Source organism: Mirounga leonina, unplaced genomic scaffold (genome assembly GCF_011800145.1).
Source record: "Mirounga leonina isolate KUSES-001 unplaced genomic scaffold, KU_Mleo_1.0 Mir_128, whole genome shotgun sequence".
In the NCBI taxonomy this organism is placed as follows: domain Eukaryota; kingdom Metazoa; phylum Chordata; class Mammalia; order Carnivora; family Phocidae; genus Mirounga; species Mirounga leonina.
This window is the reverse complement of record NW_023270320.1, coordinates 38,655,864-38,668,043: the sequence shown is the minus strand read 5'-3', so window position 1 is coordinate 38,668,043 and position 12,180 is coordinate 38,655,864. Positions and strand designations below refer to the sequence as shown.

The window sequence follows — 12,180 nt, the reverse complement described above, 5'->3', positions numbered from 1 at the left end:
TGGAAAAGGCAACACTCTACAGATGCTAAAAATATCAGTGGTTGCCAAGGGTCAAAGGGAGGGATGAACAGGTGGAGCACAGAATATTTTTAGAGCAGTGAGACTTCTCTGTGATACTGTGATGATGGATACATGTCATTATACGTGTGTCCAAACCCACAGAATATACGACACGAAGAGTCACCCTGATGTAGACCACGGACTGCAGGTGATGACGATGAGTCCACGTAGGTTCACCGATTCTAACAAACACACCATCTGGTGGGGATGTTGATAGTGGGGGAGGCTGTGTCTGTATAGGGGCAGGGGGTACATGGGAACTCTCTGTATCTTTTCCTCAAGTCTGCTGTGAAACTAAAACTGCTCTGAAAAAATAAAGTCTAAAACAAAACCAAACAAAACCAAAAAGCATCCCAAAAGCCTAGAGGAGCCAAGGTTTAAGCTCTTATTTTGAAGTTTGGATTATGTGCAATTATTACTCGATGTGAAGGCAGATCTTGACTTTCTGATTAAAATACTATAAGGGAATACATGGAAGAATCATACTGAATTCCCTCACTCATCCCCTTAAGGCTCACCCACGTAAATAAGCTGACTGACCACCAGAATAAGAAACGATGAGGTGCGGCTCTGGGAACCTTATTTGAAACAAAACAATTCTCAATACTAAAAAAGAAAAGTATCATTAAAATGGAGAAAATAGAAGAATATATTTTGCAGTTAGAGCCATTAACTTTCTCCTTGTCTCTGTTGCTATGTGGGTCTTGTGAATTGCACAATCATATAGATATGAAGCTTCTTTTTGACATACGGGATTTGAATAAAATCTCTGAAGAAAATGCACTACTCCAGGACAATACAAATCTTACAATAGCTTTAATCACTGCCTCTGTAGGAACTTTTTAAAATTGAAGACAGGCAGTTATTAAAATAACAGTCTTACCAATGTATCATATGACCTCACTGATATGAGGAATTCTTAATCGCAGGAAATAAACTGAGGGTTGCTGGAGTGGGGGTTGGGGTGGGAGGGATGGGGTGACTGGGTGATAGACACTGGGGAGGGTATGTGCTCTGGTAAGCTCTGTGAATTGTGCAAGACTGTTGAATCTCAGATCTGTACCTCTGAAACAAATAATGCAATATATGTTAAGAAAAAAAAGAAGAAGAAGAAGGTAGCGGGAGGGGAAGAATGAAGCGGGGGAAATCAGAGGGGTAGACGAACCATGAGAGACGATGGACTCTGAAAAACAAACTGAGGGTTCTAGAGGGGAGTGGGGGTGGGAGGATGGGTTGGCCTGGTGGTGGGTATTGAGGAGGGCACGTTCTGCATGGAGCACTGGGTGTTATGTACAAACAATGAATCATGGAACACTACATCTAAAACTAATGATGTAATGTATGGGGATTAACATAAGAATAAAAAAATAAAAAATAAAAATAAATAAATAAATAACAGTCTTACCTACACAGAATACAACATTCCAATGGCTAAAGGCTCTGCATCTTATTTACACATTTAGAGAAACTCATTTTATTCTTACAAGACCAGTTTCACTGCAGCAAACGATCCTATGAACCCCCTTCAGATAAATTAAAACAATAAAATAAAGTTGTGAAGGACTAGAAATGTGTATTTCCTTTTGAAAGAAGAGGTTTAAATGTACTACGTCCCTATGGGGGTTCCATAGACAAAGAACACATATACATGCTTAATGTTGAACCCCTTCTTAGAAATAAATTCAGAAGAAACTTTCTGAAGCTTCCATATCATAGCGTTGCCCAGAAGCAAAGTCTGTGTCTGGCCTTGGTTGTCAACCATGCTCCTATGAGAGCATCCTCAGAGAATATTCTCAGCTGGATGATCTTCTGAAATACCATTTCATTTTTTTTTAATGGACTGATTTTTCTTAAGTTAAATTTCACTAACTATTGTGAGAAACTTTTGATTCACTGCCCCATTGGCTATGCCATTTTTTTTATGTCCTTGTTCTAGACCAAATTTTGTAAGTTTTTAATGAACGAAAATATGTATTTTAGGGAAGGAATGGGTATAATCAGGCACCTTGGCTACCAACTGCAAAAACAAAACAAAACAGAAAGATGATTTATAGGAAGAAGGAGCAGACTGTAGATCTTACTCTAAAGGGACAGATAAGATTAAGTCTGAAACCGCCCTGGAAGGACAGAGAGACCACATAATTCATTGCATGTCACCCGTGATTTTTGTCATAGTTTAGTCTGTTAAGGGATATAATGTGCAGGATTGTCCAACTCTGGAGAGTCTGATCACTGTCCATTTTCTCTCCTATTTACTATGTTTTTTCTATCGCCAGGCTTTAAAGACACCTCTTCTTTCCTAACTCACCTAGAATGAGATATGGAAATAGAGCCCTGAGAACAAAAGGGAAAGATTAGAGCACGCAGACTCACCTGTTTGATTCCTGGCTATAGTAAGAAATAAGAGCGGGGCGCCTGGGTGGCTCAGTGGGTTAAGCGTCTGCCTTCGGCTCAGGTCATGATCCCAGAGTCCTGGGATCAAGCCCCGCGTCGGGCTCTCTGCTCAGTGGAAAGCCTGCTTCTCCCTCTCCCACTCCCCCTGCTTGTGTTCCCTCTCTCACTGTGTCTCTCTCTGTCAAATAAATAAATAAAAAATCTTAAAAAAAAAAAAAAAAGAAGAGGACCAATGCTCAGTCCTCAAACTCTGCAGGTAGTACCCTAAAAAGCAGGGAGACATCCACTATGGGAGAAGCCTGGGTAAGTTAGAGATTCTAGAATTTCTGGATCTATGTCTGACCAACCTATACCTTTAACTGTCCCAATACAGAAGCTCACTTGCTTCCTTTAGTATCAAAGGACCATTATTAACTCATACACTCAGCACAGTTTATTGCATTGACTAGAGCCACCTTTGGACAGCACTTGTTTTGTCTTTTTTGCTTTCAGTTTCAAATTATGTTGATCAATTATATCAATCCTATGTCTGGATGACCAGGATTTCATATATGGGGAAATATTAAAAGGAGGAGCAAGATATGCCGTGTGGTCATATGATAGGCTAGAACTCCCTCACCCACACTGCTATACATCAGAGACATGTTCATCTAATCACTGAGCTAAAACCACTGGTGATGAACTCCTAGCAGAGGTCACCGAATCACTGAATTTTAAATGAAAATCTGTTAAAAGGTAGAGGTAATCACTGACATAACAAAAATTTATAGCCTTCTTTGAAATTCTCCCAATTTCCTACTTTCCCAACACAAGAAAATCTTCTTGTTCTATAATGAATTAAAATGTCCTTTGAAAGACAGAATTCAAGGTACAATCATATCACCAGGCTACTAAGTAATTTGCTGCAGATAGAAGGAGATCATTTAGGTTCACCATGATTTCCTCTGCAATGTCCATTTTTGCACATTGGAAATAAATTCAAACAATTCTAAAGGTCTCGGTATTTATTTTTCAAAACAAGGAACGTGATGAACACAAATCCAATCATTGCCCTAATACTCTCCTAACTCAGTCTAATGGAAACAATTTCAACTGTGAGCTCTTTGTCAATAAGCATTTTGAATAACTACTTTGAGAGAAGGGGAGAGACATGATGGTCTGGGTGTATTTTATTAAACTTTATCAAGAAAGAATGACTGAATTTCATGCCCACCATCTACACATCTAGAGCCTTTTCAAAACCTTGATACCTTTTAATATTTTATGATGTCTACCAACCAGAGAGAGCTGAAATCTTATTCTTAAGGCTACTCTGCCTTTTTGCTGTTCCCTTTTCAGGATGTTCCTCAATACTGACCAAGTAAAACACCAACAGAGGAATTCACAATCCTCTGGTAAGCCACTGCCCAATTAAATGTAGCCAGTGGGCATCTTCCTTAGGGAAACCTGTCTCAGTCATCACCATGGGGTATCGTTGGGTGAGGTACTGAGAAAAGTATAGATTTTTTTTCTTCGTAATTAAAGTATGTGAGGAATTTAAATTGCCTACTGTTTCTGTAGAACAGTATAAACATTAGGTGTGGGTCAGGGCATTTGGACAAATGTACACATGATCTAAAGTACATAAGTATATTGGCTGATTTAATTAATATAAATAACACTGGCAAAGAATAATTAAAATACACAGGAAAAAGACAAAATGATTTAAATGTTGATGAGGAAATATATATATGTAACATATTAATTTTGTATGTGTTTATACATGTGTATGTATATGTATATGTATATATATATATACGTAGTTTGCAAATATGAAGAGACATACAGATAATCAATAAAAAGACACTATTAATAGTAAGAGATTATCACTTATAAAATTAATAGCAAAATGAGTATCTCTTCCTGATTGTTTTCTTAGCATTTAAACCTACTCTAAAATTAGTTTATATTATATTACTTTATCTTTTAGAGGGAATGCCTTTGTTTTCCTGAAGTCAATTCCAAGTTTTATGATTTTAGCAATAATTATTAAAATATTAATCAACAAATGGTTTCTTTTCTCTGCTATAGGTTAGAGATCTCTTGCTCAGAGTAATTTCCCATCATATTATTTCTATGGGAATTAATTACTCATCCTTGGAAATTAGGTTTACATTACAAATCTCTATCTCAATTTTTTTTATTTATTGCAGATCACTTGTATTAAAAACGTTTTTATGCTAAATCTAAACTTCACTTACTAACCTGTATATCGAATCTTGAATCCTTTTTTACTGGTTGCATGATCAGTGGACCAGCGGAGATACACCTGATTGCTCTGGCTTGTAAAATTTGATTGTTCAGTGTGGTTCCCACTTAAGACCACTAACAGAGGACTCTGACCGGAAGAACCTAAATAAAACAGAAAAACAAAACAAAAGTTCAGATATGAGTTAGCACCTACATTATGCAGACCACTTTTAGCTTTTTATTACATTTAGGAGTCTAAATGCACAATAGATATTTCTTTCCAAAGTAGACAGTTCCAAATGAATAAAGCAACAAATATATCCCCTGACTAAAAAACAAACAAAAAAACAATAGTCAGTCAAAATAATTTCACATAAACATATAATACATAGATAATATGAAATAAATGAAATTAATCTTTATCATCATTAATATGGACAATATTGTAAGAGTATGGGGAAATACAGACTTTCATGTGGTACTGGTAGAAGGATAAATTAGTATAATCACTTTGGAGAGCAATTCAATAAATCCAGTACAACTGAGGGTTTCATTATATTTCTATAAACTTCAGCACATGTGCACCACTGTTATTTATACAGCCAAATGTTTGCTCCAGCTTTGCTTTGGCATGTCCAAACCTAGATCCTAAGTAGTATTTTGGCATTTTAGAAAAGAATGGAAAGTGCCATGAAGAGGAATTCTATACACATTTGAAATTAATGAACTAGACAAACACTTATTGGCATTCAGTTGACCACTGAAGAAATCTAACTGCAGATAAATATGATAGCAATTGTGTAAAAGTTCAAAATTATGCCATATATAAATTATGTGTGTGTGTGCATGGATAGATAGGACATGATAGAGACAGAGATACATAGTTACATGATAGAGAAAGACAGATGGACAGACAGAGAGAGAAAAGGAACCATAAAACAAGTGGGACCCACCAAACCCCGTCCCCTTCAGTACTATTTCCTTCTAGGAGAGGTCACGTGGTACTGGATATGGGTGGAGCCCCCAAATGTCTCGGTACTCCTTGCCTCTTTAAAAAAACAGAGCCTAAGGTAAATTGGACCAAATCCTAAAATTCACTACATCAAGTAATGAGTCCACATCTGTATTTTAAAATTTTTTCAACTTTTCGTACATTTGAAAATCTTAAAAACTCAAGGCAGAAAGTCAACCTCGAATAGACAGTTCATAGGAGCAGGTGCAGCATGCCATCAACTGACATGACTTGTTGCCATGACTTGATGTCCCTTACTGAGGGGAACTGCTTTCTTGAACACAGAAGCTGCAGTCACCTTTCCTGGCTGTCATCCACAACACCACTCTGCTGGTGAACTCAGCACCACCTCACAGCCTGACGTCTTTGTGGCTTTTCCACATCATGCAGCTCCCTCCAGGGAAGCACATGATGGGGTGGGAGAATGTGGAGTGCACATCTTATCGGCTTATGGGACTCGCTTTGAGAGTTGTATGTAGGATTTGTACTCATGCAAAGTGACCGAGAAACCACAACTTCACTTATTGTGTAACCCCAATCAGAGCAGTTAAAACTATTTAAAAACAAAAACAAACCAAAAAAAAACATGGAATTGTGTTACTACAAATGTATATGATGAAGTTATACCTGTCAGTACCTCAGAGTGTGACTGTATTTGGAGATAAGGTCTTTAAAGAGATAATTAAAGTTAAGCGAGGACCCTGGAATGAACCCTAATCTGGTAGGACTGGAGCCTTGCACAAAGAAGAGATCAGGACACACTGAGGGGCAGCCACATGAGGATGCGAGGAGAGACGAGACTTCAGAGAAACCAGCCCTGCCCACACCTGCAACCCGGACTTCCCACCCCCGGGCCTGGGAGGAAATTCATTTCCAATGTTGAAGCCCCCCACCTTGGAACTTTGGGATGGCAGCCCTAGCCATCAAATACAAAAAAACTAGTACATTAGAGATGATCCAGGCAATGTTCAGTTTCGCTGGAGCAAAGTAGGATCAGATGAAATGCTACTTCTCAGTTTCCTGGAAGATGTCCCATAAAAGGATGACCGTATTTTATAATTAAAGAAGACTAAGTGTTTTGGATGTGCGTTTTCTTGTTGTTGTTGTTGTCTAAAGAGATGATATATATTCTAAAATAAAATACCATAGGGAAATTAACCTGCACTTACGAAGTTTTAAAATGTCACTTTTCATGACAGAACTCAAGAGTAAAGCTTCAGGTATTCTTAATCCAGCAACTAATTCTTCATCACTTTCTATCTGTTCTTTTTGCCTAACATGTAACAAGCTTCCTCAAGGACTTTTCTTTAAAAATACATATCCAAGGGACGCCTGGGTGGCTCAGTCAGTTAAGCGTCTGCCTTCGGCTCAGGTCATGATCCCAGGATCCTGGGATCGAGTCCCGCATCGGGCTCCCTGCTCCGCGGGGAGCCTGCTTCTCCCTCTGCCTCTGTCTCTCTCTCTGTCTCTCATGAATAAATAAAATCTTAAAAAAAAATACATATCCAAAACAGCACGTGTAGAAGACTTAGAGAGCCATAACAGAGAGTAGCCATTTCTACACCAACACGGAAACCATGAAGTATTTTACAAGTGAACACCACAATCTTTATGTTGACACCTTTCTCAATTGAGTTCTATAATGATTCAATTCTTCTGTTTACTTATTTTTTTTTTTTAATCAAGGAATATTCACTACTAGAGCTGCAGACAGGAATATACTCCTGGGATAATAAAGTTTAAAATCAATATCTTCAACATGTTTTTTGGCAACTCATGAGCTACAAAAGAACCACTATTTTACAGAAGACAGAGAGAGAGGTGCGATAAACATGACACTTCATGCAACAAAAATGCTAAGACTTAATAAAATATTCATGTAAAATTGTGCCCTTTCATTTTATAGACAAATCTTTGAGGCTAGAACAAAGCTCACCATGGATCTCTGGTAATTTTAACAGCAAGTGCCTTGATACTATCTCTATTAACTACTTTGTAGTAGATAATGGGTATGATCCATCCATATTTTTGGGAGATCAAACTGTAAGCACTTAGGAATAAATACTGGTAATGACTCTGCTCTGTAACTGGAAGCGGGAGAAACACTGTCAGCTAAATTCCAAACTGACTAAGGTGAACCAAGGGAACATGAACACATTTACAGCAATTATGTAAATACATTTAATTACATACAGTGTGTATAGGAATATGTATGCACACACACACACACACACAGCCCCAGAAGTGGGCTGCTCACCTACTTTAGTTTTGTATGTCATCTAATTGACCTCAGAATCGAGTTTAACTGGTTCCTCATTGACATAAGAATACCATTTTTGTACTTGGCTAATAAATTACTTCTTTCCATCCTAAAGACTACAGAAAAAGTCTTTAGCAGTCCATGCCTATTTTAACATACACTTAAAAAAAAAAAAACACACTCTGAAAATGAAAATATTGCTCCTCAGCCCTCTGTTTCTATGTCTATAAGTGTGAGTTTAATTTCCAATTTAGTAGCTCATTATCTTAGGAAATACATAAATTGATTCATGTGGTGTCTATCCATATGAACAACTTGACTATTATGATTCATCAAGGAAGTAGAAGGCATAGAGACACACATAGAATCAATTACAGTAATTTTTTTTTTTACTGAGTTGATTGTTATTTTACTGAACACAATGACAAGTCCATCAAAACATTCAAAAGCCTTATTATTATGTACAGCCATAATTGTATCTTGGTCTAATTTTCTGGGCTATGATAATGCTTCTATACAAAGAAAAATATTAACATCATCTACATTTCAAATTGACAATTCAACTACATACTACTTTTAAGCATGGCATTGTTCTAGTAATAAGTTTGTTAGAAATATGTAAAAATAAGTAAGACTAGAGTTGAAAACAGAACTAACATTCGGTAAGTGCATTGTACTATTTTTTAAAAGATTGCACGTTAAAGATTTCTGTAGCATTTATCATCTAGAAATCTCTGTGAGCTATTATTTTTATGTAGTTCTAGTAAAATAATTGTTTAAATTGATTAAAGTACCTTTAGCTCTCTTAAATTTCCTAAAATACCTTCTGAATCAATAGAATACTTAGAGAGAAAGGAAGAGCTGCATGAGGTCATCTATTCTAAATCCCCACATGAAAGAATTAAATAATGGTTCAAGTTAATTCAGGACATTTTCAGAATGCATTGCTAGCATATTAATCGCTTAAAAGTTGAAACATTAACAAAAGTATGTTCATGTTGCACAGACTCTTGAGACTACACAAGTGCAAGAATAATTCATTTTCTGTTTGGGGGAGATATAATTTATCTCAAGAATATATGAAAGTCCTTGTGTAACAAAAATGTCATGATGGTGTTTTTATTACACTACGTAGAGGTCACTGGTAGGTAAAAAAAAAAAAAAAAAAAAAAAGGAGTAAAGAAACTTACCATCAAACACTTCCAGTGCATCAAATTGCTTTTCACTTTGAAATGTATCCACAAAGATGGTGATGTTATAGTTTGGTTCCACTTTAATACTCCACGAGCATGTCTGGGAGTTAAAATAGTTGCCTGGGTAACCTGGACTGAGGATAATGCCAGAAGATTCTGTCCGGACTTCATTTGCGGGGCATTGTGCTAATGAGAAAAATACCGGTAAAAGTCTTCCTTAACAAAATGAACCTGACATCAATAGGAGAGTTTCTATCCCTGTATTTATAAGCCAATGGCGGTAAAGGGGGAACAATCCTACTGAACTATGACCAAATTTAATACAGGGTACAAACCCAGCAGAACAGCACTAAATAATAATGAGTCACATTTTACTACCACCCTATAATTTAAATGAGAATTACATACATATATATGTGTCGGTATTTAGGGTGACTAGATAGATAGATTGATTAATTTCATTTACTGCTAAGGAAACATAGGGTCAAAGAGATTATGTCACTGACACAACTCTAGGGTAGCCAAACCTGACAAAGCTGCCAAATAGAAAAGAAACCTGGAACCTGAAAGTCTTCTTCATCTGGAAAAGGTGGTGAAGCAATGCACTTGCCCCTGCTGATCTACCCATCGTGAGTGAAGTGGGAAGTACAGATATAGACTGGTTAAAACCATCACGTACCCTTCACTCTGTAGTAACTTTATAGGACTGAATTGCCCTCACACCTTATTTTAGGGCAGGTACATTGCAGATTTGATCCTAGGATCCCATGTTTTCCCAGCTCAACTATAAAGCAAGACCTCACCTTTTCAATGTAATATTACAACAACATTGTGCAATTATATACAGTAATAGAAACAATGCATTTATTTCTGCCTTTGATTATAGTTTTAATTATATTTAGGACAGTAAATTTTAAGTATTTGATTTGATTACTTGGGACTGTGATAAGAGATGAGCCAGAGAGACCTGGGCTGAAAGCCATATTGGACCTCTGCGTTCTTATAATGTCAAGTAAGAGTAGTGATTTCTAAAGGATGAATTTATCATAATGAATCATTTTTTTTAAGATTTTATTTATTTATCTGAGACAGAGAGAATGAGAGAGAGAGAGCACATGAGAGGGGGGAGGGTCAGAGGGAGAAGCAGACTCCCTGCCTGCTGAGCAGGGAGCCCGATGCGGGACTCGATCCAGGGACTCCAGGATCATGACCTGAGCTGAAGGCAGTCGCTTAACCAACTGAGCCACCCAGGCGCCCCTCATAATGAATCATTTATCAATTTATCATTATGAATGAATCATTAAGATAGTGTGGACACACTGACATACTTTTTTCCCTCCTGCTCTTTTTTTCTTTATTCAACTACTTCTAAGGTAATCAAAATAAAACTGATCTGCATAGGTATGAACATGCAAAAGAAAACCACCAGTCTCCTAATTAGTAATTTATTTCATTGATAATTTAATTATCTTTCAGAAATAATTTATCTATACAACTATTAAGAAAAAAATATATCATCTATTGATAATGATTCAAAATTTAACAGAGATATAGCAAAACTATTTTTAAATTTTAAAGTTAAATGATCAGCTTTTCCTTCATGGAAAAGGACTTTCGTTAGAGGAAATGTGTCTTATTTGTTGAATTGCCTCCTTTTAATTAATTAAATTTATATTATTAATACATACATTTTGAAATAATTTCCCAGATAGGCAAAGTTTATATAATATACAAAAGTTTTGATTCAAGTAACTATCTATTAAAAGGCAATTTTTCCTTTTTTTTTTCTTTCATTTGCCTTAGTGCTCTTATTCAGATGTACCTTAAAATTTAGAAAATGTTTAGGCATTAGATTACCAATGAGGAAACATTTCATAGAACCCTTTTAATAAAGAAGTATTTTAGGTAGATTTTTAAGAATATTTACAATGTTAATTAATGGTAAGTTATATAAAAAAATAATTCAAACCAAAACACTCAGACTAAAGCAATTTGTTTTAGAAAGTAATTTCTTCTGTGATGGGTGGTAAAATAACTCCATGAAATATATTATGCCCTTTCAAAAATGAACATATTGGCATTTTTTTAAGAGAACCCAATAAAAGAAAATTAGCCTTTCTATCTGGATGCATATGTGCAGGGCCTGGGGTTTTAGAATGTCCACGGACCTGCCTTGACTTTGCAGTGAGAGCCAAAGCGTTTCTCTGCTCTGATGTAACCAGAGGGCAATAAAGCTACTTGTCAGGGTCATGATTAGATAAATATACGCAAACACTTTCCTTCAGTCGGAAGCACTATACGGGCAGCAGGTGCTTCAACACCTGCCATGCACTGACCACCTGCCTGCCTCCTCCTGACTCAAGAGCTGCTGCCCCAGCACATTTCATTCTGTGCTATTACACTTGACAAATGTTTAGCCCAAATCTCCTCCGTCTGATTTCATCACGGCCACTATCGTTATTAAGCAACACTGGAAGTTCAGATCATCTAGAGACAGGAAACTGTCCGCCAAGTTGCTGAAATCCACCCGCAGTGCTGGAGTGCATGCCAGAGTTGGAAAGGTGTGAGTGGTGATGAATCAGAAGCAAAATCTCATGGCTATTTTTATTCCCTCCATTTTCCTCAAAATGCTGCTTCTGTTGCTTAGAGAAGATGCAATGAAAATATAAGTGAAATTATATGTTTCCTTTTTCTTACAACAAACACGTAATATTTTTTTTCCAGAGGTACATATTGTTTTAAAATGCACTTGAGTATGTCTCCCTGGGAGCTAACGTGTTTTTGATTCATTTGTGTCTCTTGCTCGTTCTTATGTGCCTATTCCTTCCGGTCCCTTTCCATAAACTGTTGCTAGGAGCAACACCCACCCTCAGTGGGAAGGTTTCGGAGACAGCAGGCTCTCCCAGAGCTGGGCTGTTCATTTCTCTATCAGCACTCACACTTTAAACACAGCTTGCGTCTCTGCAGGGGACACTGGATACCTCCCGCTATGGGAAGCATCTGTTTGAGGTTCCCATCAAAGACACCTCTGA

The 12,180-nt window shown here is 37.0% G+C and overlaps 1 protein-coding gene across 1 annotated transcript in view; it reads right to left on the bottom strand.

Moving 5' to 3' along the window:
• CSMD1 (CUB and Sushi multiple domains 1) overlaps positions 1-12,180 on the bottom strand; it is a 519,075-nt gene that overhangs the window by 143,692 nt on the left and 363,203 nt on the right. The window contains exons 35-36 of the mRNA XM_035003847.1: positions 9,146-9,334; positions 4,699-4,845 (exon numbers count right to left, since the gene is read on the bottom strand). Coding sequence (XP_034859738.1) covers positions 4,699-4,845; positions 9,146-9,334 — 336 coding nt within the window. The remainder of the gene's footprint in view (positions 1-4,698; positions 4,846-9,145; positions 9,335-12,180) is intronic.